The sequence below is a fragment of the Fistularia commersonii genome, chromosome 3 (genome assembly GCF_037954325.1).
Source record: "Fistularia commersonii isolate RoL2024-O1a breed Wild chromosome 3, RoL_Fcom_v1.0, whole genome shotgun sequence".
NCBI classification, from domain to species: Eukaryota; Metazoa; Chordata; class Actinopteri; order Syngnathiformes; family Fistulariidae; genus Fistularia; species Fistularia commersonii.
The window spans coordinates 14,141,792-14,169,282 of NC_141286.1; the positions used below are offsets into that span (position 1 = coordinate 14,141,792).

Sequence of the window (27,491 nt, forward strand, 5' to 3'; positions counted from 1 at the left end):
CCAACCAGGTGCACTGTGTGCACTTTATCCCCACCTACTGCTCATGTCAAGATGATGATATTTTGGTAGCATCCTAGTGACAAGCACGAACCTTGAGCGACAGACCACTAAAATGGTTGATTTCCAGTTGTAGTCTATGCAGCTCAAAAGCACATTCCCACAAAAGCACATTCAAAAAAATCCAGAAAAAGTTTCACCCTCCCCCCCCCCTTATTTTACAATTTAAAATATCAATTCCCCTGTGGATTATTTGTCATCTGCTGTGACGACATATACAGGAAAACCCGCATTTGATTAGCCACCACGCGTGAGTGGTAGTGCTGAAACAACCCCGCGGTGGAGGGTCTGTGCCGAGTCGAAGGCTGAATGGACCGATGACGGCGAGGTACACGGCCGATGATGTGTCCTCAATAACATCAGCCGGGGGTCTAATGGTGATGAGGGTGATTACTCCATCTCAACTGTAGCCCGCCCCCCTGTTTCCTTTTCCTGAGCAGAAGACCTTCCACAGGCATGAGCGATAATGAGATCACCTCTTGTGTTTCCAATAAAGCTTGTTGCTATATGAACGAAAAACAGCGTGAGGTTCAAACCCGCTGCTGCCTCTGCGTGCAACACGACGGAGATGAAGCACAGACTTGTTGGTTCTCCCAGGCTCGCTGTGAGGGGAAAAAAAAAAAAAAGGCAGATTATTTCCTCTCTCGGTGTGGCATCTTTGCTGGGATCTTATCTCTGCCTCTCACAAAGCCCCCACCTTCCATTTCGCCTTCATCCACAAACTGCCGCAGTCTGAGCCGGGTCCAAATTTCACCTGAAAGCCGTGCCAGTGTGTGTGTGTGTGTGTGTGTGTGCGTGTGTGCGTGTGTGTGTGCTCTGCCTTGCTCTGCGGCCTAGCCAGACCCCTAAGGAGTTATCTCACTTTTCATCAGCAACTCTGCCACAGCTCGGGGGGGCCAGGACAGGTTGGTGAAGCTGGCACACACACACACACACACACAAACGCCCTGTACAGGATTACAGGTTACATAAGCATACACACTTGCACAACAAAATACACATCGGACAGGCATTGACTGGTGGGTTATAAAGTATGAAGGTGCCGGTACTGAGCGCGTGCCAAGGCTGGTGCTGTATTGTATTGGGGGGTTAGTGGGAGTAACTGTCAGAGGCAGAACTCTGCAAAAGATAAAAACTGCAATATATGCACGGTTTCAACTGATCCCATGGCTCCCCCCTTTCAAACACTTTTTTTCAGCTCTGCCTGCTCAATCTTGTGTCTCCTTGTGCTTTCACTCGGTATATTTGAACCCCCGAGCGGAGCTGTGCAGAGAAGATGGCAGCGGGAAGAATTTAGTGCCATTTCCGTGGAGATTTATGTTGCTTACAATGTTAAAGCGACAAAATGCGCATTTGGCGTGTTATCGGTATGAACAAACCCATGACACAGTTACCCAGGCAGAGGGAATACAAGGATTTAGTCAAATCCAGATTGTAAACTGGGAGATTGTAGCCCCTTTTCCTCGGTGGTAATGTTTTGCAAGAAAGTTTTTTTTTTCTGTGCATTCGACCGGCGCAGGAGTTATGGACCTCACCTCCTAGAATAATTTTAGCTTCTATTCCAAGGCAGCGCCCATAGGCATTCATATGACATAGGTGCTTGGTGATTGGTTGAACTCTTCAGCTACACATTTCTACCATATTTAAAAACTATGTGGTCAAAGTCAGCCTTCTCCTTGCAACCTCTTCGGCGGTCCAGCGAGAACTGGGCCAATGAAGAGGTCCAAGCTCTTGTAGCCTGCCAGGCCACAGGGGGGGTTTCCAGGGCTTGCAGCAGAACATTAACATTTTGGGTCCCAACGGTGGGGTTTTCACACGGTGAAGCAGTGCAGGAAGAAAATAAAAACACTTCAACTCCATCTGATAGTCCATGGTTATTATTCCTGCCATGTGTCACGCCTGTCCCTACTTTGATCTCTCACTGTCTGTGCCAATGCAAAAGTAAAAGGTGGAGGAGGGTTGGTCCCTGGAACCAAATGTAAGCTGGACATTTGTTCTGAGAACTTTTCTGTCCGAAAGCAGCCAATGTCTGCATTGGGTCACAAGCATCTAGCACAAAATAGAAATGATTGGATTAGCTCCAGTAACAAGGGGGACTCACTTGTCAATTCAAGATCAGCCGATGTCCCTTAAGGTGCAGTGTTTCTTATTTCTTTATATTGTGCTGTAAATGAATTGCCATAAATAGTCCAGATCCACAGATTGGTCTGTGGATCAATTGGTACCGGGCCGCACAAGAAATAAAAAAATCTTTTATTTTGAAAAACAATCGGAATCTCTTGGTTACATCTCAGTCGCTTGAGTGCCAAAAATTCAACCTACAAGCTAGCAAAATGGGTAAAAAACAGACATCAGACGGAAAGTTTCTTTTCGAAGGGGAAATAAAGTGGATTCCAAGTGGATTCATGTTTATTTTATTATAGTCGCAATATAGCGATCCCTCGCTATAACGCGGTTTACTTTTCACGGTTTCGCTACTTCACGGATTTGCATCGTGCATTGTGTTCTGCATTCTGATTGGCTAAAAAGCTACTCTGCTTATTCTCTACCTGTGCGTCAATAACGTTGCAGTTTAATATGTACACGTACGTAAAACAGCTTGCCAAATTTACATTACGTACGTGCAAATTCTCTTGCAATTTCGAGTTTCCCTAAAACCCATTATGTTGACAAAACACTCTGGACCGACAAAAGCACCTGCGGCAGGGTCCAAAGATGCTATCTATCGCAGATAAAGTTAAACTTCTGGACATGCTAAGGGAAGGTAAAAGCTATGCAGCTGTAGGTCGGCATTACAGACTTAATGAATCTTCCGTTTGTTCCATAAAGAAGAAAGAAAAAAACATAAGGACGACAGCAGCAATGTATAACAGAGTATTTAATTGTATAATAATTGTAAAAAAAAAATAAAGGTTTCTACTTCACGGATTTTGCCTATCACAGGTTCTTTTTGGAACGTAACCCCCACGAAAAACAAGGGTTTACTGTATAAACAATCTATTTGTACTGCACCTCCACCCCCCCGGTCCATGGTAAAATCTTCAAGCACTGACCGGTCCACAGTGATAAAGAGGTTGGGGACTACTGCTCTAACCCACCAACTCTTGTCTCTGCACAGTAAGCATGTCTCTTAAGAGGTACCATTTTTGAGTCTTAATACACACACACGCTTCACGCAGTCATACAACCCAGAATGCACAGTGCGCTACTTCTACGGGAGAAAATGCAGTCAATGGCTGCTTCCCGTAGTTGCAAGACCTCTTGCAGCTCAATATTGATCCAAGTATAAGGCGCACCGGATTAAAAGGCGCACTGTTGGTTTTTGAGAAGATTAAAGGCTTTTAGGTGCGCCTTATAGTGCGGAAAATGCGGTAATGAGGGAAATTGTTATAAACTAGTTGAAATCAATTGGATTTCAACGTTAGACATGAGAAAAATGAAAGGTATTTTCGTTTGATGAATGACTTAATATTAAAGAGTTAAACTTAAGAATCTTGTTTATTTTCCCATCAGTCTACCATACAGAACAATAGATAAATGCAGAAAACTCATCTGTGGCTCTTTTCCACTCGGCCTGTTTCAGTTCCCCTCCATCCTTATACAGCAGCTTGTCTTTCTGAACAACAGTTTGTAATTCTTATCAGCTAAATTAATCTGCAGCGCCTCTTGCAACCCCCTTATTTTGAACCTCGGAGAAGAAAGTAGTCCACAGAGATCCATCTTGCCAATGGGTCGGTCGATTTTTCCAACACGAACTTAATTTGAGCCCCACCATGTAGTCCATTGTTGACTGGGGACAACGCTGCTAACTTGCTGTTGGCAATGCTGTTATCTTCTGCCTGCAAAGTTAATGTTATGACCTGTGCGCTTGTATAAAGCTAACATTACCAACCAGCATAGTTGTAATAAGGGTACATTACTGACTTGCGTGCTTGGACAATGCACACATTAACAACCTGCATGTTTGGTTAAAACTAACATTACCAACCTCTAGGCTAGCTTCAACATGTTCGGCGTTGAGGTGGTAACGGAGGGTGGAGTTGCTCCTGTGAGACGCAAAATACTTGCAACATAGAGTGCAAAGGACAGCATTTTTTTACACTTCCATTTGGAGGTTTCTTCCAAATTTTCCCTTCAACCGGTGGCGACTCGTCCGCCTCGTCCTTCATCCTATCACTTTGTGCACTGGTGTAATCTGTCCCCCTGGAACTCATGCAATGACAACTGTTCCACTGTGCAAATTAAAAACTGTCAGCTTTCCCAATGTGTTGTTTATTCAGGAATTGATTAATATAAAAAGTTAAAGTCCAGACCTACCCTTTTCCATTGAAAATATCAGTGGTGGTATATCTAAAAGTCATGGATTCACTGACATGCAGTCCCTTTAGCACCGTAGAGAAACACACAAAAAAAGATGAGGGCTACTATGCTTTCAGAGCACTGGCGTCAAACTCGGTGCTAGAGGGCTGCTTCTTATGTGTGAAAGACGAGACGAACAATACGAGTGTTTTCAGATAATCCGGTCCAGCTCCAGCCGTCCGGCCCCGTTTTGGATTCCCAGACACTCATCCGCTGCCTTTGAAGAGCGCGAGGACAAGAGTCCCAACATGAAACTCTATATTGCTTTCTCTTTAAACAATGGAAAAGAGTCTGCTCTTGTAATTTATTAGTTTGTGAGTCTCTGCTTGGATTTCGGTGCAGCTTGTTGTTTTTAATTTGCTAAATGTAGGTCATGGCTTTGGGAGGAAACGCACACCGAGTGACTGTTTGAACACGTGTCTCCAACACAGTCGTGCATTGTGCGATTGTGAGTGTGTATGTTTTTGTGTGTGTGTGTGTATGTGTGTGTGTGTGTGCATACAGGTACGAGATGGTTCCTGACAGAGGTTCCCTCGGGCTTCAACTCCTCTGTCGGTGTGTTACAAACGTGTTACTGTGGAAGGGAATTTACCACTCTGCTGCTTCTCGGCTGTGCTGGCAGCGTATGTGTTGTAACTGCGGGTTTGTCTCAGTGGCTTTGGCCCAATCCTCAAATCAAAAGCATGATTTTTCCTATTTCCCCCCTCGATGTAGCGCATGTAGACAGTGCAGTCGTATTTATTTGACCCGACGATGCACTGAACTGACTGACACCGCCACCTGATTATGTAAATTTGTAGAATATGTAGAATATGAAACCTTACTGTCCCAATTTTTGTTTTTAAATGGATCCAGATGCCAAGATTTCAGAGTGAAATAACTACATCTCGATATATAGGCTAATATTACAAAATCGAGTCTTAAAAGACATTCTGTGTAACGTCACTGTGTATGTGTGTGTGTGTGTGTGTGTGTGTGTGTGTGTGTGTGTGTGTGTGTGTGTGTGTGTGTGTGTGTGTGTTCCTCAGCATGGGGATGAGCCACGACGATGATCACGCCACCTGCACCGGCCACTCCCACATCATGTCAGGAGAATGGGTGAAGGGAAGGAATCCCAGTGACTTGTCCTGGTCGTCCTGTAGCCGTGACGACCTGGAAAACTTCCTCAGGTAAGACTAGGATTGGTACCCTTGTGTGGGCGGGTTTCTGCAGTCATGGGACATATGACTGCAGAAAGTGTCAAAGCAAGAAAGAAAATAACAAACCATCCATCAATCCAAGTGCGAACCCAAATGTCAGTGTTTGACCCTTGACCTTCTCTGGCCAGGACCCCTGACACCAGTGTGTTTGTAGCCACAACAATGTCTCATGTGTATGATAGTGACAGTTTTGCTGCGGATACCTCAGTGTGTGTGTGTGTGTGTGTGTGTGTGTGTGTGCGCGCACACACGCGTGTGTGTGTGTTTCTAACAGAGCACAGATGTAGTGGTATCACCTCACAATCTGCACATCACTAAATAATACTAAATAAAGACTATCCAGCTGGTAAACTATTCAATGTGTTTAAAATCAAACTTGACGAATGGCACTTACACATGTATTTATTTTTTTAATTTATTTAGAATAATATTGTTATTATTTATTATTTATCTATTTATTTATTTTATTTGTTTTTATTTTTCTAATTATTTTTATTTTATTTTTTATTTATTTTGTAGGTTGCTTTGAATAAAAGCGTCTACCAAATGACTGTAATGTAAAATTTAATGTATTACATCCCAGTCAATCCTTTTAGCACTTTTGTGGCGAAAAAGCACCATAACAATTATAATGATAATAATAATAATAATAATAATGATATGAGCAGTTGTAGTTGCAATAATAAGAACAATAATGATAATAATCATAACCATATTATCAATGAATAATTGATTTATGTCAGGGTTCACACCTGATCCCCATTGTAATCGGCGCCAGCTGCAGCAGATGCCGCCAATCAAGATCCCTATAAAGGGCAGCGGCGCTCTCTGCCTGGCGCCGGGGGATTGTGGTCCTCACAGACTACTGTGAAGCCCTGCCACGACCATACCCATACCCATACCCATACCCATACCCATACCCATACCCATATCCACACCCACACCCACACCCGGACCTCATTCCTTGCCAGCACTGGACCCCATTCCTTGCCACGACCGGACCCCAGGTGTGACCTCTGTTCCCTTCCCGAGTCACGGCTGGGCCCAGTAGGCCGGCGTGACCTCTGTTCTCTCCCGCAACCCGTCCAGTCTGCATCTCGTACCGTCCAGTCTGCAACTCGTCCAGTCTGCATCTCGTACCGTCCAGTCTGCAACCCGTACTGGTGAGGCCCAGCCTCTGCAGTTCTGTCTGCAACCCGTCCTGTTTGCATCCCGTCCAGTCTGCAACTCGTCCCGTCTATAACCCGTACTGCTCCGTCTGCAACCCATCCCGTTCTGCCACTTCAACCAAATAAAAGCGCTTTCAACCCATCTCTGCCCCGAAGTGTGGTTCCCTGCTCGAGTCCGCCCCAGCACTTCGTGACAATTTAAAAGGCACTATCCCTATCACGAGTGCATTTTGCTCACTGCTCTGGCGGATTGTTTCAGTCCTGGGGAGAGAGAGAAAAATCTCAACAGGACGAAGATGTCATCACACAAACAAACACCAAAACACTTTTAATCTCTCTCTATCCTTGGCAAACACTCCGCCATGTCTTTGCAGCTGCTGGGGGTGAAAAAAGAAAACAAAACAAAAACAGTGGAGCCTGAGGCCTCCCGTCACTAGAGGGCTCTACCTTAACACTTGTAAATTAACTTTGCTTGGCTTGACTGAAGTAGACGCACTGCACTTAAGCATTGAAACAAGTGAAGCTAACATTGCGACCCTGCTCTAAACCTTCAATGAAAAAAATTATATACCGTTATTTTAAGACTATAAGTCGCTACTTTATTTGCACACGCTTTGAACACTGGCGGCTTCAACAATGATGTTGCGAATTGATGGATTTTTTTGGGCTAACAAGATTGTGCTGCCAAACATTTAGCCTTGTCACATCGGAAATTACCATGAAATTCTGAGACCATTCAATTCCGACCCCGAAGAAGAAGTCTTTAACGGTTTTAGTGCGCAAGAGGTAGACGAAGATAGCGATCAGCTGGAGTAGGACAAAGCGGGAATAAAAATGCATTGATGGATGGACTTTTCCTTGTATTATTTATTATTAATCTTTTTCATCAGCCGTGTTACAGGCACTGTTCGGAAAAAAGCATTTCCATTTGAAAAAAGCATTTGTGGATGTTATCGGAAGGTAATTAATTAAAAGTTTAAGAAAATGTTTCTGTTTAAATATCTCATGTTAGAACGTGGACACGTTGCTTACAGACAAGAGCGGCCTATATATGTAACACGTATATTTCTGTAATGATTTTGTTATTTTTAGCCAGTTATTTTTAGTCTTATATTCAGGTGCGCTCAATAGTCCGGAAATTACGGTATAACATTTATTTATTTCTTCTTCTTCTCCTTTCAGCTTTTTCCTTGAGGGGTCGCCACAGCTAATTAACCTTCTCCATCCAATCCTAGTCTCTTTATCCTCCTCTCTCACACCAACTACCTTCATATCCTGTCTCACGACTTCAGTAAACCTTTTCTTTGGTCTTCCTTGAGACCTCCAGCCTGGCAGCAATATATTCACTATCCTTCCTCTGTACATGACCGAACCATCTCAGTCTGGCCTCTCTGACCTTCTTTCCAAAACATTTAACATATGCGGTTCCATAGATAGACTCATTCCTGATCCTATCCATCCTCATCACTCCCAAAGAGAACCTTAGCATCTTCATCTCTGCAACCTCTACTTTTGCCTTCTGTTTTTTCGGTTACTGTTTCTTGGCCACACAGCATCGCTGGTCTCACCACTGTCCTGTACACTTTCCCTTTCATTCTGCCGATTGACTTCTATCGCATAGTACCCCTGACACTTTTCTCAACCCATTCCAACCTGCTTGAACCCGTCTCTTCACCTCTCTTCCACATTCTCCATTGCTCTGGACTGTTGTCCCCAAGCACCTGAAATCCTCCAACTTCTTGATCCCCACTCCCTACAGCCTCACCATTCAGCCCGGGTTCCTCTCTCACACACACATATGCTCTGTCTTGCTGCAACTAACCTTCATTCCTCTCCTTTCCAGTGCATACCTCCGCCTCTCAAGATTTTCCTGTTTTCCTCTGCTTTCACTGCAGATCACAATGTCATCTGCAAACATCATAGTCCATGGAGATTCCTGTCTAACTGTCTAATCTGTCAGCCTGTCTATCACCACTGCAAACAAGAAGGGGCTCAGACCTGATCCCTGATGGAGTCCCACCTACACCTTGAACTTCTCTGTTTACCCGACAGCACACCTCACCACTATCTCATAGCTAGCATACCTGTCCTGCACCAACATACTTCTCTGTCACTCCAGACTTCTCATACAATATTAGAGTTTCTCTCTTGGCACCATGTCATATGATTTTTCTAGGTCTACAAAAACGCACTGCACCTCCCTCTGGCCTTCTCTGTGCTTCTCTGTTAGTATTCTCTAAGCAAATACTGCATTTCTAGTACTCTTTCTAGGTATGAGGCCATACTTCTGCACACAAATGCTGACCTCAGCTCTCAGTCTTGTTTCCACTACTCTTTCCCAACTTCCCAACTCTTTCTACAACTTCATTGTATGACTCATCAACTTTATCCCTCATTAGTTGCCGTAATTCTGCACATCCCCCTTATTCTTAAAAATTGGCACCATCACACTTCGTCTCCATTCCTCAGCCATCCTCTCACTATCTAAGATCCTGTTGAATAATCTAGTCAGAAAGTCTACTGCTGCCTCTCCCAGACACTTCCATACCTCCACAGGCATGTCATCAACTGCCATTCCACTCTTCATCCTCTTCAGTGCCATCCTCATTTCACTTTTACTAATCTCTGCTACTTTGTGGTCTATGATAGTCACCTCCTCCACCCTCGCCTTTCTTTCATTTTCCTCATTCATCAGCTCTTCAAAGTACTCTTTCCATCTTCCCATCACTCTTTAAGCATCTGTCATTACATCCCCCTCTCTATCCTTAATCATCCAGACCTGCTGTATATCCTTTTCCATCTCTATCTCTCTGTTTTCGCCAACCTGTATAGATCAGTCTCTTCCCCCCTTACTGTCCAACTGAGCATACAAGTCATCGTATGAACATGTTTTGCCTTCGCTTCCTCTATATTTACCTTACGCTATATCTTCCTGTACTCCTGTCTGCTCTCTTCAGTCCCCTTAGTGTCCCACTTCTTTGCTAACTGCTTTCACTGTATATCCTCCTGCACTTCCTCATTCCACCACCAGGACTCCTTTTACTCCATTTACGTTCCTTACAGATGATACATTAAGTACTCTCCTACCTGTCTCCCTGCTACCATAACCTGTTTTTGTCCAGTCATCTGGAAGCTCTCCCGACCATTCAGAGCCTTTCTTTCAACACTCCCTTTTCAGCTTCAACCACTTTGTCCTCTGCGCTGTCTTTGTCCTCTTTATCTTCCTTGTTACCAGACTCATCCTACAATCCACTATCCTGTGCTGTCGGGCTACACTCTCACTTACAACTACTTTGCAGTTGCTGATGTCTTTCAGGTTACCTTGTCTATACAAGATGTAGTCTACATGCGTGCTCCTACCTCAGCTCTTATAAGTTACCCTATGTTCCTGTCTTTTCTGGAAAAAGAGTGTTCACTACAGCCATTTCCAACCCTTTTGTCAAAGTCTACCACCATCTGTTCCTCTGCGTTCCTATCCTGTACGCCAAATCTGCACATCACTTCTTCATCCCCTCTATTGCCTCCACTAACATGCCCATTGAAGCTGCACCAATTCATCTCTGAGGATATTCTGCATCACTTCATATAATTCATTCCAGTGCTTCTCCTTCTCCTCAATTTCATATCCCACCTTTGGGGCATAGCCACTAACAACATTGAGCATCACACCTTCAATTTCCAGTTTCAGACCCATAAGTCTATCTGACATTCTTTTCACTTCCAGAACGTTCCTAACAAATTCCTCCTTCAAGATAACTCTTACTCCATTTCTCTTCTTGTCAGTACCATGGTAGTATAACTTAAAGCAGATGTTCCCAATACGTCAATTGCGATCTACAGTTTGATCGCAAAGGTAGTGTGGGTAGATTGCATGGCATTAAACGAAGACGTAAGCCTATCCTCCTCACTATGCAATTTGTCACTTGACTGACAGACATTCTGTCCAAACTGACCTTTTCTGACGCAGGAGTCACTGCACATGTGCACATAACGGCACGTTCTAGAAAGCTAGCGAGTTAGCCTCCAATTTATGTCTTCTAAACTTATGGGTTATAAAAATGAGTGGGGGAGCTGGACCAAGTAAAAAGACTAACACGTTTTACTTCCATACGGAATGGGAGGTGGCCTTTTTTTTTTTACTATGTAATTTTCAAAGTGCGTTTACCTCATCTGCCAGTCTGCCATTGCTATACTGAAAATGGGAAATGTGGAGCGGCATTTTCAGACTGTTCATAAAAATAACAGCACTGACTTCCCTCCGAAAAGTGAGTTGAGAAGGAGAAAGGTGAAGGAACTAAAATCCCAGCTGTTAGGGCAGCAGTCATTTTTCTCACAGCTAACTTAAACTATGCTGCTGGTTCCATTCAAGTCATTAGAGAAAGGTATTTACCAAATTAAGTACTCTGTTTTAGTGTGCCATAAGGGTTCATGCAGTTATGCAAGATCCAAAAACATTTATTGTGTTAAGTATTCTCAGTAGACATATAAGTAAATCTATACTCAGCATTTTTAGTGGAGGTAGATCATTTTCACATGGTCATTTGAAAAGTAGCTCACAAGGCAGAAACTTGTGGACTTAAAACCTGCTCCTAAGCTTCTAGCCTTACCACCTTTCCACCTGGTCTCCTGGACACACAGTATATCTACCTTCCTTCTCTGCATCATGTCGACCAACACTCTACCTTTTCCTGTCATAGTTCCGATATTCAAAGTCCGTGCTCTCAATCCCAAACTCTTGCCTTTCCTCTTCTCTCTCTGTTTCCGAACACACCTTCCTCTTCTCCTTATTTATTTATTCAATTTACACAAAAATATTAACATTGTTCAAAAAATTGTTTATATTTGTTTTGGTAGTGACCAAATATACTGCTCAAAAAAATAAAGGGAATACTTGAACAACACAATGTAACTCCAAGTCAATCACACTTCTGTGAAATCATAGTGTCCACTCAGGAAGCAACACAGATTCATTTTGACTTGTTTTAAGGACATTACATCAAAGTTGGATCAGCCTGGAGTGTGTTTTTACACTTTAATTTTGAGTGTGATTCCTAATCCAGACCTCCATGGGTTAATACATTTGATTTCCATTGATCATTTTTGTGTGATTTTGTTGTCAGCACATTCAACTGTGTAAAGAGCAAAGCATTTCATAAGAATATTTCATTCATTTAGATCTAGAATGTGTTTTTTAAGTGTTCCCTTTATTTTTTTGCGCAGTGTATAAGGAGGAATGTGTTTTTTTTTCTCATTTATACTTGTTGATATCCCACTGAAGTGAATAATTGGGGAGGGGTCATTTTATTTATTTATCTTCATGAAAATGTATAGAATAATGTATGATGTTTTTCAAGGAAATTATAATTATATTTAAGTGAATTCAGGGAAAATAATTGGTTAAGGTTATATGTGAAGTCCCATGTAAAGTGTTTGAAGTGTTTGGTTCTTGCTGACTCAGTGTCTAAAGTGAGCAACGCAGCTCCTCCTCATTCTTAAGAAGTATTGAAGCCTGCAGAGAAACAAAAAGAAACTCGGATGAATATCTCTTGCTGGACATGAAGTCGATGCTGGAAAAGATCCCGCAGGCATTGCGTTGAATAGAGGGTTTGAAGATCACCCCCTCTCCCCCCCCGCCCCAGATCCAAAGCCAGCGGCTGCCTGCTGCACACCGACCCCAGGAGTCGATACCAGGTCCGCCTGCCCCCCAAACTGCCCGGAATGCATTACAGTGTGGACGAACAGTGCCAGATCCTGTTTGGGACCAACGCCACCTTCTGCACTGACATGGAGGTACAGATGTCTACCTATCTATCTAAGTTTGGTTTGTTTTTTTCCTAGTAAAAAAAGGCCACATCCTTTTCATATACTTCACACACAGATAGATAAGGTATTGCGCATTCAATGCACTAGTCAGTGTGTGTGTGTCTGTTGCACAGTTAACACATACAAATGGATTCAATTTAATTTATTCTTAACTTTTGCTACATTTCGGGGCCATATTTTGGTAGAAAACAGCAAAAAAAAAAAAAAGGACCCAAAGGAACACATATGGTAACCAGTACCGTGTTACCATGAGACATTTGTGAAGTATTTCAGGACTGGGTGCTTCACCAGAAGGTCACAGAATAATTCGAAAAATGTCCCTGTTAAAACAAAAACAGGTGGTTTAAAAACGAAACATTTGCGCTTCAGAGCAGGAAATGAACACGTGTCAGAGAACCATCTTGTTCTAAATGTTCCACGCGTCGCTGCGAATAGGTCTTGAGAAGCTCAGGTATTCTGAAATTTTTCCCCCTTTCCCAGGGTCCTCACTGGTCACATGACCAGAAGCAATAGTCTGGCTGGTTTATGGTAGAAAAAACAAATGCAAAAATAGTCATATTCATTGTTCTCACAATACTGCCTTTCATTGTGACTTTTGGCCCACATTATCAGTAGCATTCAGAAAAATGGCTTTTCAATTGAAATGACAACTAAATTAAACTAAATGATGGTTACAACCTTGTTACAACACAGGTACAACATTGAGTCAGTATGGATAAATATGGATTTAGCATACAGGAGGGTGACCTTGCCCATCGGCCCTGGGAGTTCAGTACTAGCTCTCGGACCAGTGGTGCCTTCATTAGTGTAAGCTTAATTCCAACCACCATGTAGTTCATTATATGTTAGCAAGCAGAGCATGTGACTTGTGACCCCTTTCAACCCAACTTTGATCGGCTCAAAAGGACCGTTGACTGGATAATTGATTGACTCCTGGCTGATCTCTCCTTCTCATCCTCCTCATCCTCTTGCTCCTCCTCCTCCTCTTCCTCCTCCAGTTCCCCTTCCTCCTCTTTGCCACTCTCCTCATCTCCTTGGAGACATTTTGTCAAGGCTGAGTGTCAGGTCTGGGTCACAGTTTGATAAAGCAGCTTTTGAGCTGCTTATCAAGTTATGATGGCCGCCAAGTAAAATCATGTTAATTGATTTTAGGATCTATCTATCTATCTATCTATCTATCTATCTATCTATCTATCTATCTATCTATCTATCTATCTATCTATCTATCTATCTATCTATCTATCTATCTATCTATCTATCTATCTATCCATCTATCCATCCATCCATCCATCCATCCATCCATCCATCCATCCATCCATCCATCCATCCATGTACAACACGGTTATAACCAGTGTGCAATTTTTCTTTTATTTTTTTCTATTTCTCAAACTGTCTGTGCTCCCTGCGCTCCCTCAGCGGTGCATATATGACTAATCTATGACTCACCTTGACAGTGATTTATTTCACTGTTTGATTCCTCAAGTGCAATCATTTCCTTTTTGGCACAGATGTTTAGACCCCGATCCCCTCCACCCCCTCTGCAGTTTATTTGTCTTACTTTATCTGGATGCATCGTCTGTAATCGGTAATTAATAGTGATCTGTAATCCACAGGACACCACTGCTGTTAATGGCCCTGTGTCCCCCCTAACAGTTGAATCAAGGCTTATATTGTATAATCTTAATTCCTCCCTTCTTTAATAAAACACACAAAGGCTTTATGAGATTCCCAACCTTCCAGCGGTCTAATCCTCCAATGTTTCCTTGGGGCAAGGGAGGGTCTGACGTTTCCTCAAATCTCTTAAATCTGTCTATAGAAGTGTTTGGACCATCCAGAAAAAACAGGACCTGCTGGAAAATCCTAAAAACGCTTGAAAGGCTGCTAGCATGTCCATAGATCAGCATGCTCAATATCACTAATTTATTGTTTCATGTCGGCCGAGCGTGGCTGGACGCACATCAGTCACAGTGAGTTTGAATGCGTCCGTCTTGGTCCGATTACTAATCCGCCCGCCGACTCCACCCGCCGAGGTCAGCCCTGACGTGGGCCAATAGGGCGTCCTGCCCAAGAAACATTTGTCCGTCAGTAAACGGATATTAATTTGCGGGGCAGCCGGGGTTTTTCCAATATGCACTGTACTTTGAGTGTTGGACCTCCACACAGGGTACTGAGGGGCTTCACAACAATACCTCACTATGACTCCATATGGATATTTGTCAATGCTAGAAACACTTACAGGTGCTTGAAAAAAAAAAAAGAATTTAAATGTCTTGGTTCCCACACTATAAAAAAAAAAAATCAACTCACTTTTTTTTTCTCTTGATTGAGTTCTTTTGAGCTCTTTCCAATTTCAGTTTTGATTGTGTTTCCATTGAAAGAGAAAAAAAATGAAAGCAAAAAAGGCACACAACAGTAGCAGCAAACACTCAGGAGCTTGATCTGAGGGGGTTAATGTCATCAGGGTTCACACAGGTCTGATCTTAATTTGAGCTGGATGCTGATTTGCCTTTTGTGTAATGTTTTTCTCCTATGTGTGTGTGTTTGTGTGTGTGTGTGTGCGTGCGCAGCATCTGATGTGCGCCGGCCTCTGGTGTCTGGTGGAAGGAGACTCTTCCTGTAAAACCAAACTGGACCCACCACTGGACGGAACTGAGTGCGGGGTCGACAAGGTAGGACGTTATTCCACCACTGGCAGCCAAATCATTTCACAGACCACACTAGTCACTTTTGATGTTGGACAAAATGTAGTCCCACCACTCCCATGCTGCTATGGAGTGACCCTGACATATTTTAGGGTGTCAAGTTGCCAGTCGGACTGTTAACAAGGTCCCGTGCAGGAAGTGGATTGCAAGAATGGCATCAAAAAATCTGGACACATACAGAACCAGACAAATGTTCTTAGTGGCCAAACAGTGTCATTGCGGGAATTGCCTCAGTCCCGAAAACCAATTGCAAAGATAAAGCGACACATTTAAATGTCGTGATTTCATTTGTTTGGGCTGATAACAGTTTAATGGTCCAGAGGAGAAGCAAGACCAAATAAACTTATCAGCGCTGAAGTATTTCAACACTAAGTGATACTAAGTGAATGTTAGTACTGGAAGTCTGCTCTTGATTTTTGGCATCAGGTATTTTGGGGATTGATTATCTCTTCTATGAAGAGATAATCAATCCCCAAATTACTGGCACCGGAGGTTAAATGTCCCTGCAACCAGAGCTCATCAAACAACGAGGCTGTTTTCACTTATTTCGTCAATTTGTGTTATTCAGATTTGGGGGGAAACCGATCGCCGTGGGGCTTCTCCGGTTTGTTTTCATTCACATGTCGACACTCAACAGGTCAAAAGTTGCTAACAGCAACCTTCCCTTGTTTTGTTGGGGAAAAAAAAGAGAGAGAGAGAAAGCGAGGGAGCCTCATCAGGGAACCAACATTCATTAACAGAACAAAATTTCCAGAGAGAATCCAAAGTAGAACACTGTGTCCTGGTGCTCCAATGATGCAGATCCACTCACAACTACCACACAGACATGTTTTTTTTTCCAAAAGGTTTATGTATTCTACGCAGTATTTCTGCCTCTTCTACTTTGAGGTTAGGGTCTAGTTTCCGAGGAGTGTCCTTTACTTCATTGCAGTGAAATCACATGTTCCCGGCTGGAATGGAAACCTTAAAATCAGCTGAAATCTGGTGAGTTCGAAGGAGCAGAGGGGCTGATGTTGATTGAAGGATGGACAAACGGCAAACAAGCAATGACAAGATAATGAAGGTTTAGAAATAAAAGGAATTATGATATTGTGCAAGACATGAGATCATCAAAATAAGAGCTGAAAGTGAAATGAAGGAAAAGAAGCAGCAACCATTTTTTGTCTTGATACTTAAAGAGTTTACCTCAGGGAGACTAACTGAGGGATCCCAGGCTATTTAAGGTGCCCCAGATCACCCGAGGGACCACAAAACACCCTACAGGCCCAAGACCACCTAAGGGGTGCCAGACTACCTGAGGAGTTGTAGAATACCTGAGGGGCCCAAGACTACGTGAGATGCCCCAGACTACCTAAGGTGTCTCAGACTTCTTGAGATGCCCCAGACCACATGAAGGGTCCCAGATCGCCTGAGGTTTTCCAGACTACCTGAAGGGTCATAGAATACTTGAGTGGACCCACACTGCTTGGAGGGTCTTCAATGACCTCAAAGGTCTCAAGACTATTTAAGGGTTTCCGGACCACCTGATTGGTCTAACTCCACCTGAGCTGCCCAGGACCATCTGGTTCTTGATCTTCTGAGTGGTCTAAATGACAGGAAAGGAAGCAGCAGGTCAAAACTTGATTAAAATGAGACTTTCTCTCACTTCTGGTGTGTTTGTGTCAGTGGTGCAGGGCCGGTGAGTGCGTCAGTAAGACCCCAATCCCTCAGCATGTGGACGGAGACTGGAGTTCCTGGAGTCCATGGAGCATGTGCAGCCGGACCTGCGGCACCGGAGTCCAGTTCAGACAGAGGAAGTGTGACAACCCTCCGTATGTCGCCCATTTGTATGTGTGTCCACATGCGTCTTAGTTCATAAATATAATCCTCCCTTTATATGTGTTACTGTTAGTCTCAGCATTTTTTTAATATTAGTTATATATATAAGATATATATTTGAAGATGTGAAACATGTAGACCCCTTTCCTTGTTATCGAATCATAATATCATAATAATGAAGCGCCACGAAGTTTGTATCGTGTCTGAACGCCTATGTTGCAAAACTTGTAAACTACTCCTTTGCCCTCATTAGATTTAAAATCAATCTCCAAATGTCCATGGTAAGTGATAGGCAATTTATGTAGAACTGTGTAAAACTGGTGGTGTTGCAGAGAGTGATTCATTAAAGTGGCCTACTGGGCGGCATGAATAAACATTTAATTATTCCTGATAACTTATAAAAGTAATTGAGCTCACAGAACAATGCTTCATTTGTTAGTGCGTGTGTGTGTGTTTGGGGGGGCTCTAACAATGACGTATTTTCACTATTAATTATCATCATCTCACCCTCTCTACAGCAGACTCGCATGAAAAATGGCACATCTGCCGGTTGGTAACAGAATATTCCCAAACAAATTAGTCCTTAGAGCACCAGGGCTGCCAGGAAAAAGATTCAAGTCTAAGTTATAGAAAAATTTGAATTAAGTAATACTGTAATTCTGCTTCTTCTCCTTCTTCTTCTTCTTCTTCTTCTTCTTCTTCTTCTTCTTCTTCTTCTGTTTTGTCTTCTTCTGTTTTGTCTTCTTCTGTTTCTTCTTCTTCTTCTTCTTCTTCTTCTTTCAGCTTTTACCGTCAGGGGTCGCCACAGCGAATCAACATTTTCCATCTAACCCTATTCTCTGTATCCTCCTCTCTTACCCCAACTAATTTCATATCCTCTCTCACTATGTCCATAAGTCTTCTCCTTGGTCTTCCTCGAGACCTCCTGCCTGGCAGCTCCAATTCCTGTGTCCATCTCCCAATATATTCACTATCCCTCCTTTGTACATGACCGAACATCTGGCTTTTCAGACATACTCTCCAAAACATCTAACATGTGCTGATCTTCTGATAAACTAATTCCTGATCCTATCCATCCTGGTCACTCCCAAAGAGAATCTCAACATCTTCATCTCAGCGACCTCTATCTGTGCCTCCTGCCTTTTTGGTTACTGTTTCTAAAGCAATGCACCATTGCCGGGCTCACCTCTGTCCTGCACACTTTTCCTTTCATTCTGGCCGATAGTCTTCTATCATATAGTACCCCTGACACTTTTCTTTTCCCATTCCAACCTGCTTGGACCCATCTCTTCACCTCTTTTCCACACTATCCATTGCTCTGGACTGTTGACCACAAGTACCTGATGTCCTTCAACTTCTTGATCTCCACTCCCTAGAGCCTCCCCCTTCCACCCGAATTCCTCTCATTCACACACAGATACTCTGTCTTGCTGCGACTAACTTTCATGCCTCTCCTTATCAGAGCATACCTCCGCCTCTCAAGATTTTCCCCAACCTGTTCTCTGCTCTTACTGCAGATCACAATGTTATCTGCAAACATCATGGTCCATGGAGATTCCTGTCTAACCTAATCTGTCAACCTATCCATCACCACTGTAAACAAGAAGGGGCTCAGAGCTAATCCCTAATGGGTTCCCACCTCCACCATGAACTTCTCTGTTACCCCTACACCACACTGCACCACTGTCTCACAGCAAGCATACATGTCCTGCCCCAGTCCTGCACCAACATACATCTCTGCTACTCCAGACTTCCTCATACAATACCAGAGTTTCTCTCTTGGCACTCTGTCATAACACTGTAATTGTCTACTCTAAATTGCCCAGACGTAAATGCATGAATGGTCTGAAGTCTCTATATGATGTGTAAATGAGAGCTTGAAAGATTGGTTGTCTCCACATTTGGCCCCAACATATCAATACTTTAGGTACCCTTTTATGACAGCTATGATTGACTCTGACCCGACAGCAACCCTGAGGGTAGAATAAATAGTATAGATGATGAATGAATAAATGAATGAACTCACATTCAAGGAAAATGTTCATAGTTTTTCTTGTCTTTATAATTTACTACTGTACCTATTGTTTACACACGCAAACACTTCTGTCTTACTTCGTGTGTGTCTGTGTGTGTGCACATCCAGGCCTGGTCCCGGGGGACGTCATTGTCAAAACACCAGCGTGGAGCACAAAGCCTGTGAAGGTGCTCCCTGCCCCAAGGGGGCGCCAAGCTTCAGAGACCTGCAGTGTTTGTCTTACGACCAGCACAACAGCAAGAAGAAGGGCAATATGTTAACCGCAATCATCAATGATGGTTAGTCACACACACATACCACACACTTTGATTGATACTATTTTGTACTTGTCACCTGGATGATGGCCAGCCTTACAATAAAGATACAAAGACTGATGCGGAACCACCTCAGTCATCTAGGAAAAAGCACGAAGCCAATTGAACCGTTTCAACCAATCAGCACAGGCCCTCCAGGTGGCCAAGTTATTTTTAGTTGTAAATACATATAAATGAGGTCTTATAACAAGCACGCCAGTGTATTAAGCCAGAAAAACAGTATATTTTTTTGGCATTTCCAGACCAGACTAGGAAACTTTTGAGGTCAAATTTTAAATATGAGTCTGGACATTGAATTGATGTTTATTGATTTGATATAGACACAGGATTTTACAGAAACACACAGCAAGGTGTTTATAAGGATTTTAAACCAGTAAAGACAGTTGAGGAAAAAGGAAAAAGCAGTGTGTGTGTGTGTGTGTGTGTGTGTGTGCGCGCGTATGCGTATGTGTGTGCGTGTGTTTGTGTGCGCGCGCGTGTGTGCTTGCTTGCTTGCACAGAGAAGCCCTGTGTGTTGTTCTGCAGCCCGGTGGGTCGAGATGTCCCGGTCCTGGTGGCTGACAGAGTGATGGATGGGACAACATGTGGACCCTACGATGCTGACCTGTGTGTCAATGGGAAGTGTCAGGTATGACACAGGCACATGTGTTTGCGTGCGCACACACACACACACACACACACACACACACACACCAAAGCAAAAAAAAAAAGCTTTTTTAGAGTTCAGAGGTTAAACCTAAAACCTTGTTCCCACCCACAAACTGAAAGTTTGTCCAAAATGTTCTAAGTTGGTGGTTTACAACTCACTCAGACACACACACACACCCACACATATGCATGCATGCACTCACACGTACACACTCCCACGTGCATGCACAAAGTCCTTGAAAAGTTTGAAAATGAAAACCATGTGTTGGAATGTGTGAAGTGAGATTACCAGACCACCGTTATCATCGTTAACAATATCGTCGTGTCCCAGGTGCTTCTGGGAAATGTAGGCAGTTGGAATGGAGCACGGAAGAAAACACAGAAAACTGGGAAGCTGATCCAAAAGTATCTAATAGAGAAGTGTTTGGGGTTTTTATGACATTTGAGGTCTTTGGATGGAGGCGGCACAAAAACATAACATCCAATTATAAAACAGAAAAGTGAATGCCAGCAATGAATTACTTGAACCTGATGAGAAATAACCCCCCCCTCCAAAAAAAAACTGAAATAAAAATAAACTCCCCATATCTGGAAGAAATTATCAAAGGCTGATTCATGTGAAGGCGTGAGATTAACAGCGGCTCGGGGTTCGGCTCAGTGAAAGCCTCTGGATGCGGAATAACTGAACACAACATGTGTTAACAGACAGGGTTCCCATGCATCCTGGAAATCCTGGAGAGCAGTTATAAACAATTGTACCGCCTCAGAAAAACACAGAGCGACTGCCCGATCCAGCTTCTCCTGTTGTGAGCATGCATGCCTATTTCCCTTGCAGTCCTTTCTGCCGCTAAAAAAGTCTTTTTGTAGAAATGTGTCACTGCGAGACAGGCGGAAAAGGCTTCATGTCGATGTGTCACGACATTAAACTCCCACCCCAATTATGAATGAATTAAAAAAAAAAGCAGAAAACTAAAAAGAAAAAACTGCAATTCCTTTAAAAGAAAGCGCATCCTCGAAGATGTCTCCTTGGGAGAGAAGAAATCAGAATCAATTCCAGAATTTCTATGTTTATTTGTTTTAGATAATAGTTTTCCTGTCAGGTTCAGGCTGCCACCAGCTGCCTCTCAGGACCTTCCGGGTCAGACGCAGCTTTTTTCCGCAGTCGTAAAGCGGGCAGCGCTGCAAGGTGTCTGACCACTGGGTCCTCACGGTGCTCCCCGGGGGAGGGTTGTGGAGTTTATTTGGACATCTGCATCCCAACTACAGTCCATTTTTTGTGTTTATTTGCAAATGTTGGATGGTGTTGGGTTTGGGAGGAATTCCCCCTCGTCCTGGCAGCCGGCGAGACGGACGTGGGCCAGGATGTAAAATGTGGATGTAATTATCGCGATGCACATGTGCATTTCGGCGGTGACTCACAGATCCTTTACCGTGCAGCATCCCTGAGGATTGAACCGCACGTGCTTTCATGCCCTCCTATCATTTTCCTGGGCACAGGCCCCCGCAGGCCTGACCTGCCTTGTAAACATGCTTCACTGGCACAGCAGTGGTGATAGCAGGGTTGCCGCATGAAAGAAGGGGTTGTCTCGGGGCCCCTCTGTTGTCCTAGCCCGAAAAACAAGCGGCCTTTTGTGTTCGCATGAGTACGAGCAGGGCTTCTGTCGGAAATAAAGATTTAAATAATAATAACATGAATTTTAAAAGGTACTTGTTTCTGAGATCTTCAAAGAACACCTTGGATTTCCTTTTAAACTTAACTTCAGATTAATTTTTTTTGGTGATTACCAGGACGTAGATGTGTAACAAAGGTTCAATGAGCTGTTTTTTTTAAAAAAAAAAAAAAAAAAAAAAAAAGCAATTCAAATATACCCTCAGGGATTTGTTTTTTTTTTCCCACAATTTTTTTCTTCTTCTTTTCCTTTTTTCAGACATTTCTTCTTGATTTGTAGATAATGTCTGTTTTTTTCTTCCGTGAGATCCTTGTCCAGTCATCTCTCGCCTCTCAGTTCCTTTCTTCTCCCCATCAAAAAAATTCCCACGCTTATTTATTTGCCGGGCAAGAGAGAGGAAGACGTCCTTCTCTTTTGGCTTGAACTTGTGAGATAGGGGCAACAGAAGGGTCGGGGGATTGTTTTGGACACCTCCAGCTCCAGAGAGCACATATAGAGAGGATGAGCCAACCTTTGACCTCTGAGAGTGAAGGATCAACTGTTGTCCAGATCTCCTCCATCGAGGGGCTTCTTGAGCATCTCAGATATGAACCATGATTCACCGCGGTCTTCCTCTTGCGTGTCCTCCTGGACTTCCGAAGTTTAGTTGTTTTTTGTTTTCCTGTGGTCGTCTGTCACCTGAGTAGAGAAAGGAGAAGGAGAACGAGATTGGGGGGTTTCTAAGGCAAACATGAGAATCACAGACACGTACAGAAAACATTGGCAGAGAGAGGGAGAGAGAGGGAATAATATATGGAGCAAAGCTGCAAAAACAGAGGTTTTGAAAGCTCAATGCCTTTTCAATCACAGAGAAGGAGCGGGAGGCACACACACAAATGGGCTTTCTAATCAATCACAATGTCTGAGTCGAGTTTTTTCAAGTACTCCGACACATACTTTGACCAGTATCATGCATAGGTTTGTTTGCTTGTTGTCGTGAAAACGGCATTGGGGGGGTTCAGACAGAGCTGAAAATTATGGGCCCGCACCATGTTGATGTGAGTGCGTTGGCACTTAATACATCAGTGGTCTGATGCACTTTATTTGTTACACTTGCCAGATACTTAGAAGTCAAATTTCTTTAAAAAAAAACCCAAAACAAGCGGACTGATGAAACCACACATCTTTGCTCAATTTCCTTAAAAGCTGTCTATTTTTCATTCCAGCTCGAAAGAATAGCCTGTAAGAAAAGAAAGAGAAATCAGCCAGATTACATAACGAAATAGCAATGCATTAGCTAATAATGACTGTGTAATTACCCCAAACTGTCTAGAATCAAAGAAGGAGTAGTAAGAACATGTTTTGGGGGGGAAAGTAGCAGCTGTTATCTATCTATCCATCTATCTATCTATCTATCTATTGAATGTAATATTAATTTATAAAAAAAGGATGGATTTTTTTTTTTTTTATATTAATTAATTAATTTATTTATCTTAATTTTAATTATCCATCCATCCATCCATCCATCTTCTCTCCTCTCTGTGGAGCACTAGTCCGAGCTCCTCTCAGATGACCAAATTTCTTACCCTATCTCTAAGGGAGAGTCCAGCCACCCTGCGGAGGAAACTTATTTTGGCCGTGATCTTTCTTTCGGTCACTACCCACAGCTCGGGACCATGAGTGAGGGTAGGAACGTAGATCAACGGGTAAATTGAGAGCGACGCCTTTTGGTTCAGCTCCCTCTTCACCACGACAGACCGGTACAGAGTCCATATCGTTGCAGACACCACACCGATCCGCCTGTCGATCTCTCACTCCATCCTTCCCTCACCTGTGATCAAGACCCCAAGATAATTGAACTCCTCCACTTGGGACAGGACCTCTTCCCTGACCCAGAGTGGGCCTTCCACCCGTTTTCGGTTGAGCACTATGGTCTTGGATTTGGAGGTACTTATCCTCATCCCGGCTTCACAGTCGGCTGCGAACTGTTCTAGTTAGAGCTTAAGATCATGGCCTGATGAAGCCAACAGAACCACATCATCTGCAAAACCAGAGACTCAATCCTGCGCTGCCTGCGCTTAAAAATTCTGTCCAAGTTATGAACAGAATTGGTGAGAAAGAGCAGCCCTTGCAGAGTCCACCTCTCACTGGAAACGGTTCCGATTTACAACCAGCAATGCGGACCAAGCATACAGGGACCAAACAGCCAGTATCTTGGGATTCGGCACCCCATACACCCCCCACAGGATTCCCAAGGGACACAGTGGAATGCCTTCTCCAGATCCACAAAACACATGTAGACTGGTTGGGCACACTGCCATGCCCCCTCGAGAACCCTGCAGAGGGTATATAGCTGGTCCACTGTTACACGACCAGGATGGAAAACACACTGCTCCCCCTGAATCCCAGGTTCAGCAACTTGGTGGACCCTCATCTCCAGCACCGCTGAAAGACCTAACCAACAACTACAGGGGTATGATCCCCCTGTAGTAGTTGCACACCCTCCCCTATTTAAATCCACCTTTTTAAAAAGGGGTGTCACCACCCTGGTCTGCAAGTCCAGTGGTACTGTCCCCAACATCCAAGCAATGCAGCAGAGGCGTGTCAGCCAGGACAGCCCTACAGCATCCAGAGCCTTGAGGAACCAAGGGCGGATATCATCCACCCCTGGGGCCCCGCCACTGAAGAGCTTTTTAACTGTTTCAGAAACTTCAGTCCCAGAAATAAGTGTGTCCACTCCAGAGTCACCCGGCTCTGCTTCCTAATTGGAAGGCATTTCACTCTGGTTGATGAGGTCTCTGAAGTATTCCTTCCACCGATCTTGAACGCCTCAAGATGAGGTCAGCAGCACCCCGCTCCAACTGTACACAGTGTTGACGGAGCACTGCTTCCCCCTCCTGGGCCGCTGGAAACTCCTCGACGCCCACCAGAAGTATTTCTACATGGTCTCCCAAAACTCTTCCCATGCCCGAGTTTTTGCCTCAGCAACCACTGAAGCTTCATGCCGCCTGGCCTGCCCATACCTGTCAGCCAGAAATGCCCAATAGGACTCTTTCTTCAGTTTGACGGCATCCCTCACCGCTGGAGTCTACCATCAGGTTTGAGGGTTGCGGCCCGACTGGCGCCCGACCGCCTTACAGCCGCAGCTTTAGTCTCCTGCCTCGACAATGGAAACATGGAACAAAGCCCATTCGGACTCAATGCCCCCCACCTCCTTTTGGACATGGTTGTAGTTCTGCCAGAGGTGGGACTTGAAACTCCTTCTGACAGAGGACTCTGCTAGACGTTTCCAGCAGACCCTTACATTATGTTTGGGTCTGCCAGGTCTGATCAGTTGACAGCTCCGCCCCTCTCTTCACCCGAGTGTCCAGGATATGCGGCTACAAGTCCAACGATACGACCACAAGGTCGATCAAAGAACTGTAGCCTAAGTGTTGGTGCCAAGTGCACATATGGACACCTTTATGCCTGAACATGGTGTTTGTTATGGACAATCCGTGACAAGCACACAAGTCCAATAACAGAACACCACTCGGGTTCAGATCAGGGGAGCTGCTCCTCTGAATCACGTCCTTCCAAGTTGCCCTGTTGTTGCCCTTGTGAGCGTTGTAGTCTCCCAGTGTAACAAGGGAGTCCCCGGAAGGAGCACTCTTGAGCAGCCCCTGTAGGGACACCAAGAAGTGTGGATAAACTGAACTGTTGTTGGGTGCATAGCCACAAAAAACAGTCAGAACCCGTCCCCCCCACCTGAAGGCAGAGGGAGGCTACCCTCTCGTCCACAGGGTTGAACCCCAACATGCAGGCGCCAAGACAGGTGCAATCGATATATGCTCACACCTGCCCGGCGCCTCTCACCAGGGGCAACTCCAGAATAAAAAAAGAGTCCAGCCCCTCTCGAGAGACCTGGTTCCAGACCCAACGTTTTGAATCGAGATGAGTCTGACTATATCTAGTCAGAATCCCTCAGCGTTGTGCACCACCTCAGGCTCCTTCCCCCACCAGAGAGGTGACATTCCATGTTCCAAGAGCCAGCTTCTGTAGCCGAGGATAAGATTGCCAAGGTCCCCCACTCTGGCTACCACCCAGCTCACACTGCACCCGATCCTCTTGGCCCTTCCTGTGGGTGGTGAGCCCAAGGGAAGAGGGACCCATGTCGTTCCTTCAGGCTGTGCCCAGCCAAGTCCCATGGGGAAAGACCTGGCCACCAGGCGCGCACCACCAAGCCCTATCCCTGGGCCTGGCTCCGGGGGGGGGCGGCCCGGTGACCCGAATCCGGGCAAGGGAAAACTAGGTCCAATGATTTTCTTCTTCATGGGAAGTCTTCTGACCCACAATTTGTCTGGTCACTCACCTGGGACCTGTTTGCCTTGGGTGACCCTTTGAGGTGAATAGAGCCCCTAACAACATAGCTCCCTGGATCACTGGGACATGCAAACCCCTCCAACACGGTAAGGTGATAGCTCACAGAGGGGTTAATTTTAATTAATTGATTTAAATATTGATATATTTATTTATATTTTTATTGTCAAGGTAAAGGTCCTTAGCAAATCCCAAAATAACACATTCCTAAATCAAAACAATCACTGGAGTTTTACCACTTATAAATCTGCCTCTCCGAGGGTCTCGTCTGCTCTTCATCAACCCTCTTTACACCTGGGAGCCTCTTGTTTTGTCTATAGTTTAGCGGATTATCACCTCTCTTTTGTAGTTTTTGGTCATTATTGTAGTTTATTTATTGTTATCATTCTATTTATTTACACCAGAGTGCCTGACAACCCTCCTGCTTTGTGCTTTATTTTGGCAGGTTTTGACTATACGGAATTCCCCTTAATCCTGTTTTCTTAATTTGCCATCATTGTTTATCTCCTTTTTATTTATTCACTCTGTCTCATTTATTTCAAACTTCTTTTTCTTTCCTGCTTCTATTTCTGTGGTGTAATTGAAGAGTTGCTGCGCCATGCAGCCTGTGATACTTTGATTTGAAATAAAATTTCTGTGCACTGAAGATATAAAAGATTGACAGCTCAGACACACACTCACACACACTTGCAACCACATACACACATACACACAGACATGCACTGCTCAAAAAAATAAAGGGAACACTTAAAAAACACATCCTAGATCTAAATAAATGAAATATTCTTATGAAATACTTTGCTCTTTACACAGTTGAATGTGCTGACAACAAAATCACACAAAAATGATCAATGGAAATCAATTGTATCAACCCATGGAGGTCTGGATAAGAATCACACTCAAAATTAAAGTGTAAAAACAAACTCCAGGCTGATCCAACTTTGATGTAATGTCCTTAAAACAAGTCAAAATGAATCTGTGTTGCTTCCTGAGTGGACACTATGATTTCACAGAAGTGTGATTGACTTGGAGTTACATTGTGTTGTTCAAGTGTTCCCTTTATTTGTTTGAGCAGTATACATACACACCGAGTGTATGTGAGTGCCCGTTTTCACCCTCTACTTTCACCGCCCGCAGAAAATTGGCTGCGACGGCACCATCGGCTCCTTGGCCAAAGAGGACCGCTGTGGGGTTTGCAATGGGGACGGACGCTCTTGCAAGATTGTCCGGGGAGACTTCAACCACACCAAAGGAATGGGTTAGTGGGTTTGTTATTGTGTGTGTGTGTGTGTGTGTGTGTGTGTGTGTGTGTGTGTGTGTGTGTGTGTGTTTATTTGTGTGTGTATTTGTGTGTGTCGT

The 27,491-nt window shown here is 44.0% G+C and overlaps 1 protein-coding gene across 1 annotated transcript in view; it reads left to right on the forward strand.

Annotated features, from left to right (window-relative positions):
- adamts17 (ADAM metallopeptidase with thrombospondin type 1 motif, 17) overlaps nucleotides 1–27,491 on the forward strand; it is a 108,803-nt gene that overhangs the window by 62,824 nt on the left and 18,488 nt on the right. The window contains exons 9-15 of the mRNA XM_086143722.1: nucleotides 5,445–5,585; nucleotides 12,424–12,574; nucleotides 15,175–15,276; nucleotides 16,975–17,120; nucleotides 19,271–19,440; nucleotides 19,977–20,104; nucleotides 27,270–27,390. Coding sequence (XP_085999848.1) covers nucleotides 5,445–5,585; nucleotides 12,424–12,574; nucleotides 15,175–15,276; nucleotides 16,975–17,120; nucleotides 19,271–19,440; nucleotides 19,977–20,104; nucleotides 27,270–27,390 — 959 coding nt within the window. The remainder of the gene's footprint in view (nucleotides 1–5,444; nucleotides 5,586–12,423; nucleotides 12,575–15,174; nucleotides 15,277–16,974; nucleotides 17,121–19,270; nucleotides 19,441–19,976; nucleotides 20,105–27,269; nucleotides 27,391–27,491) is intronic.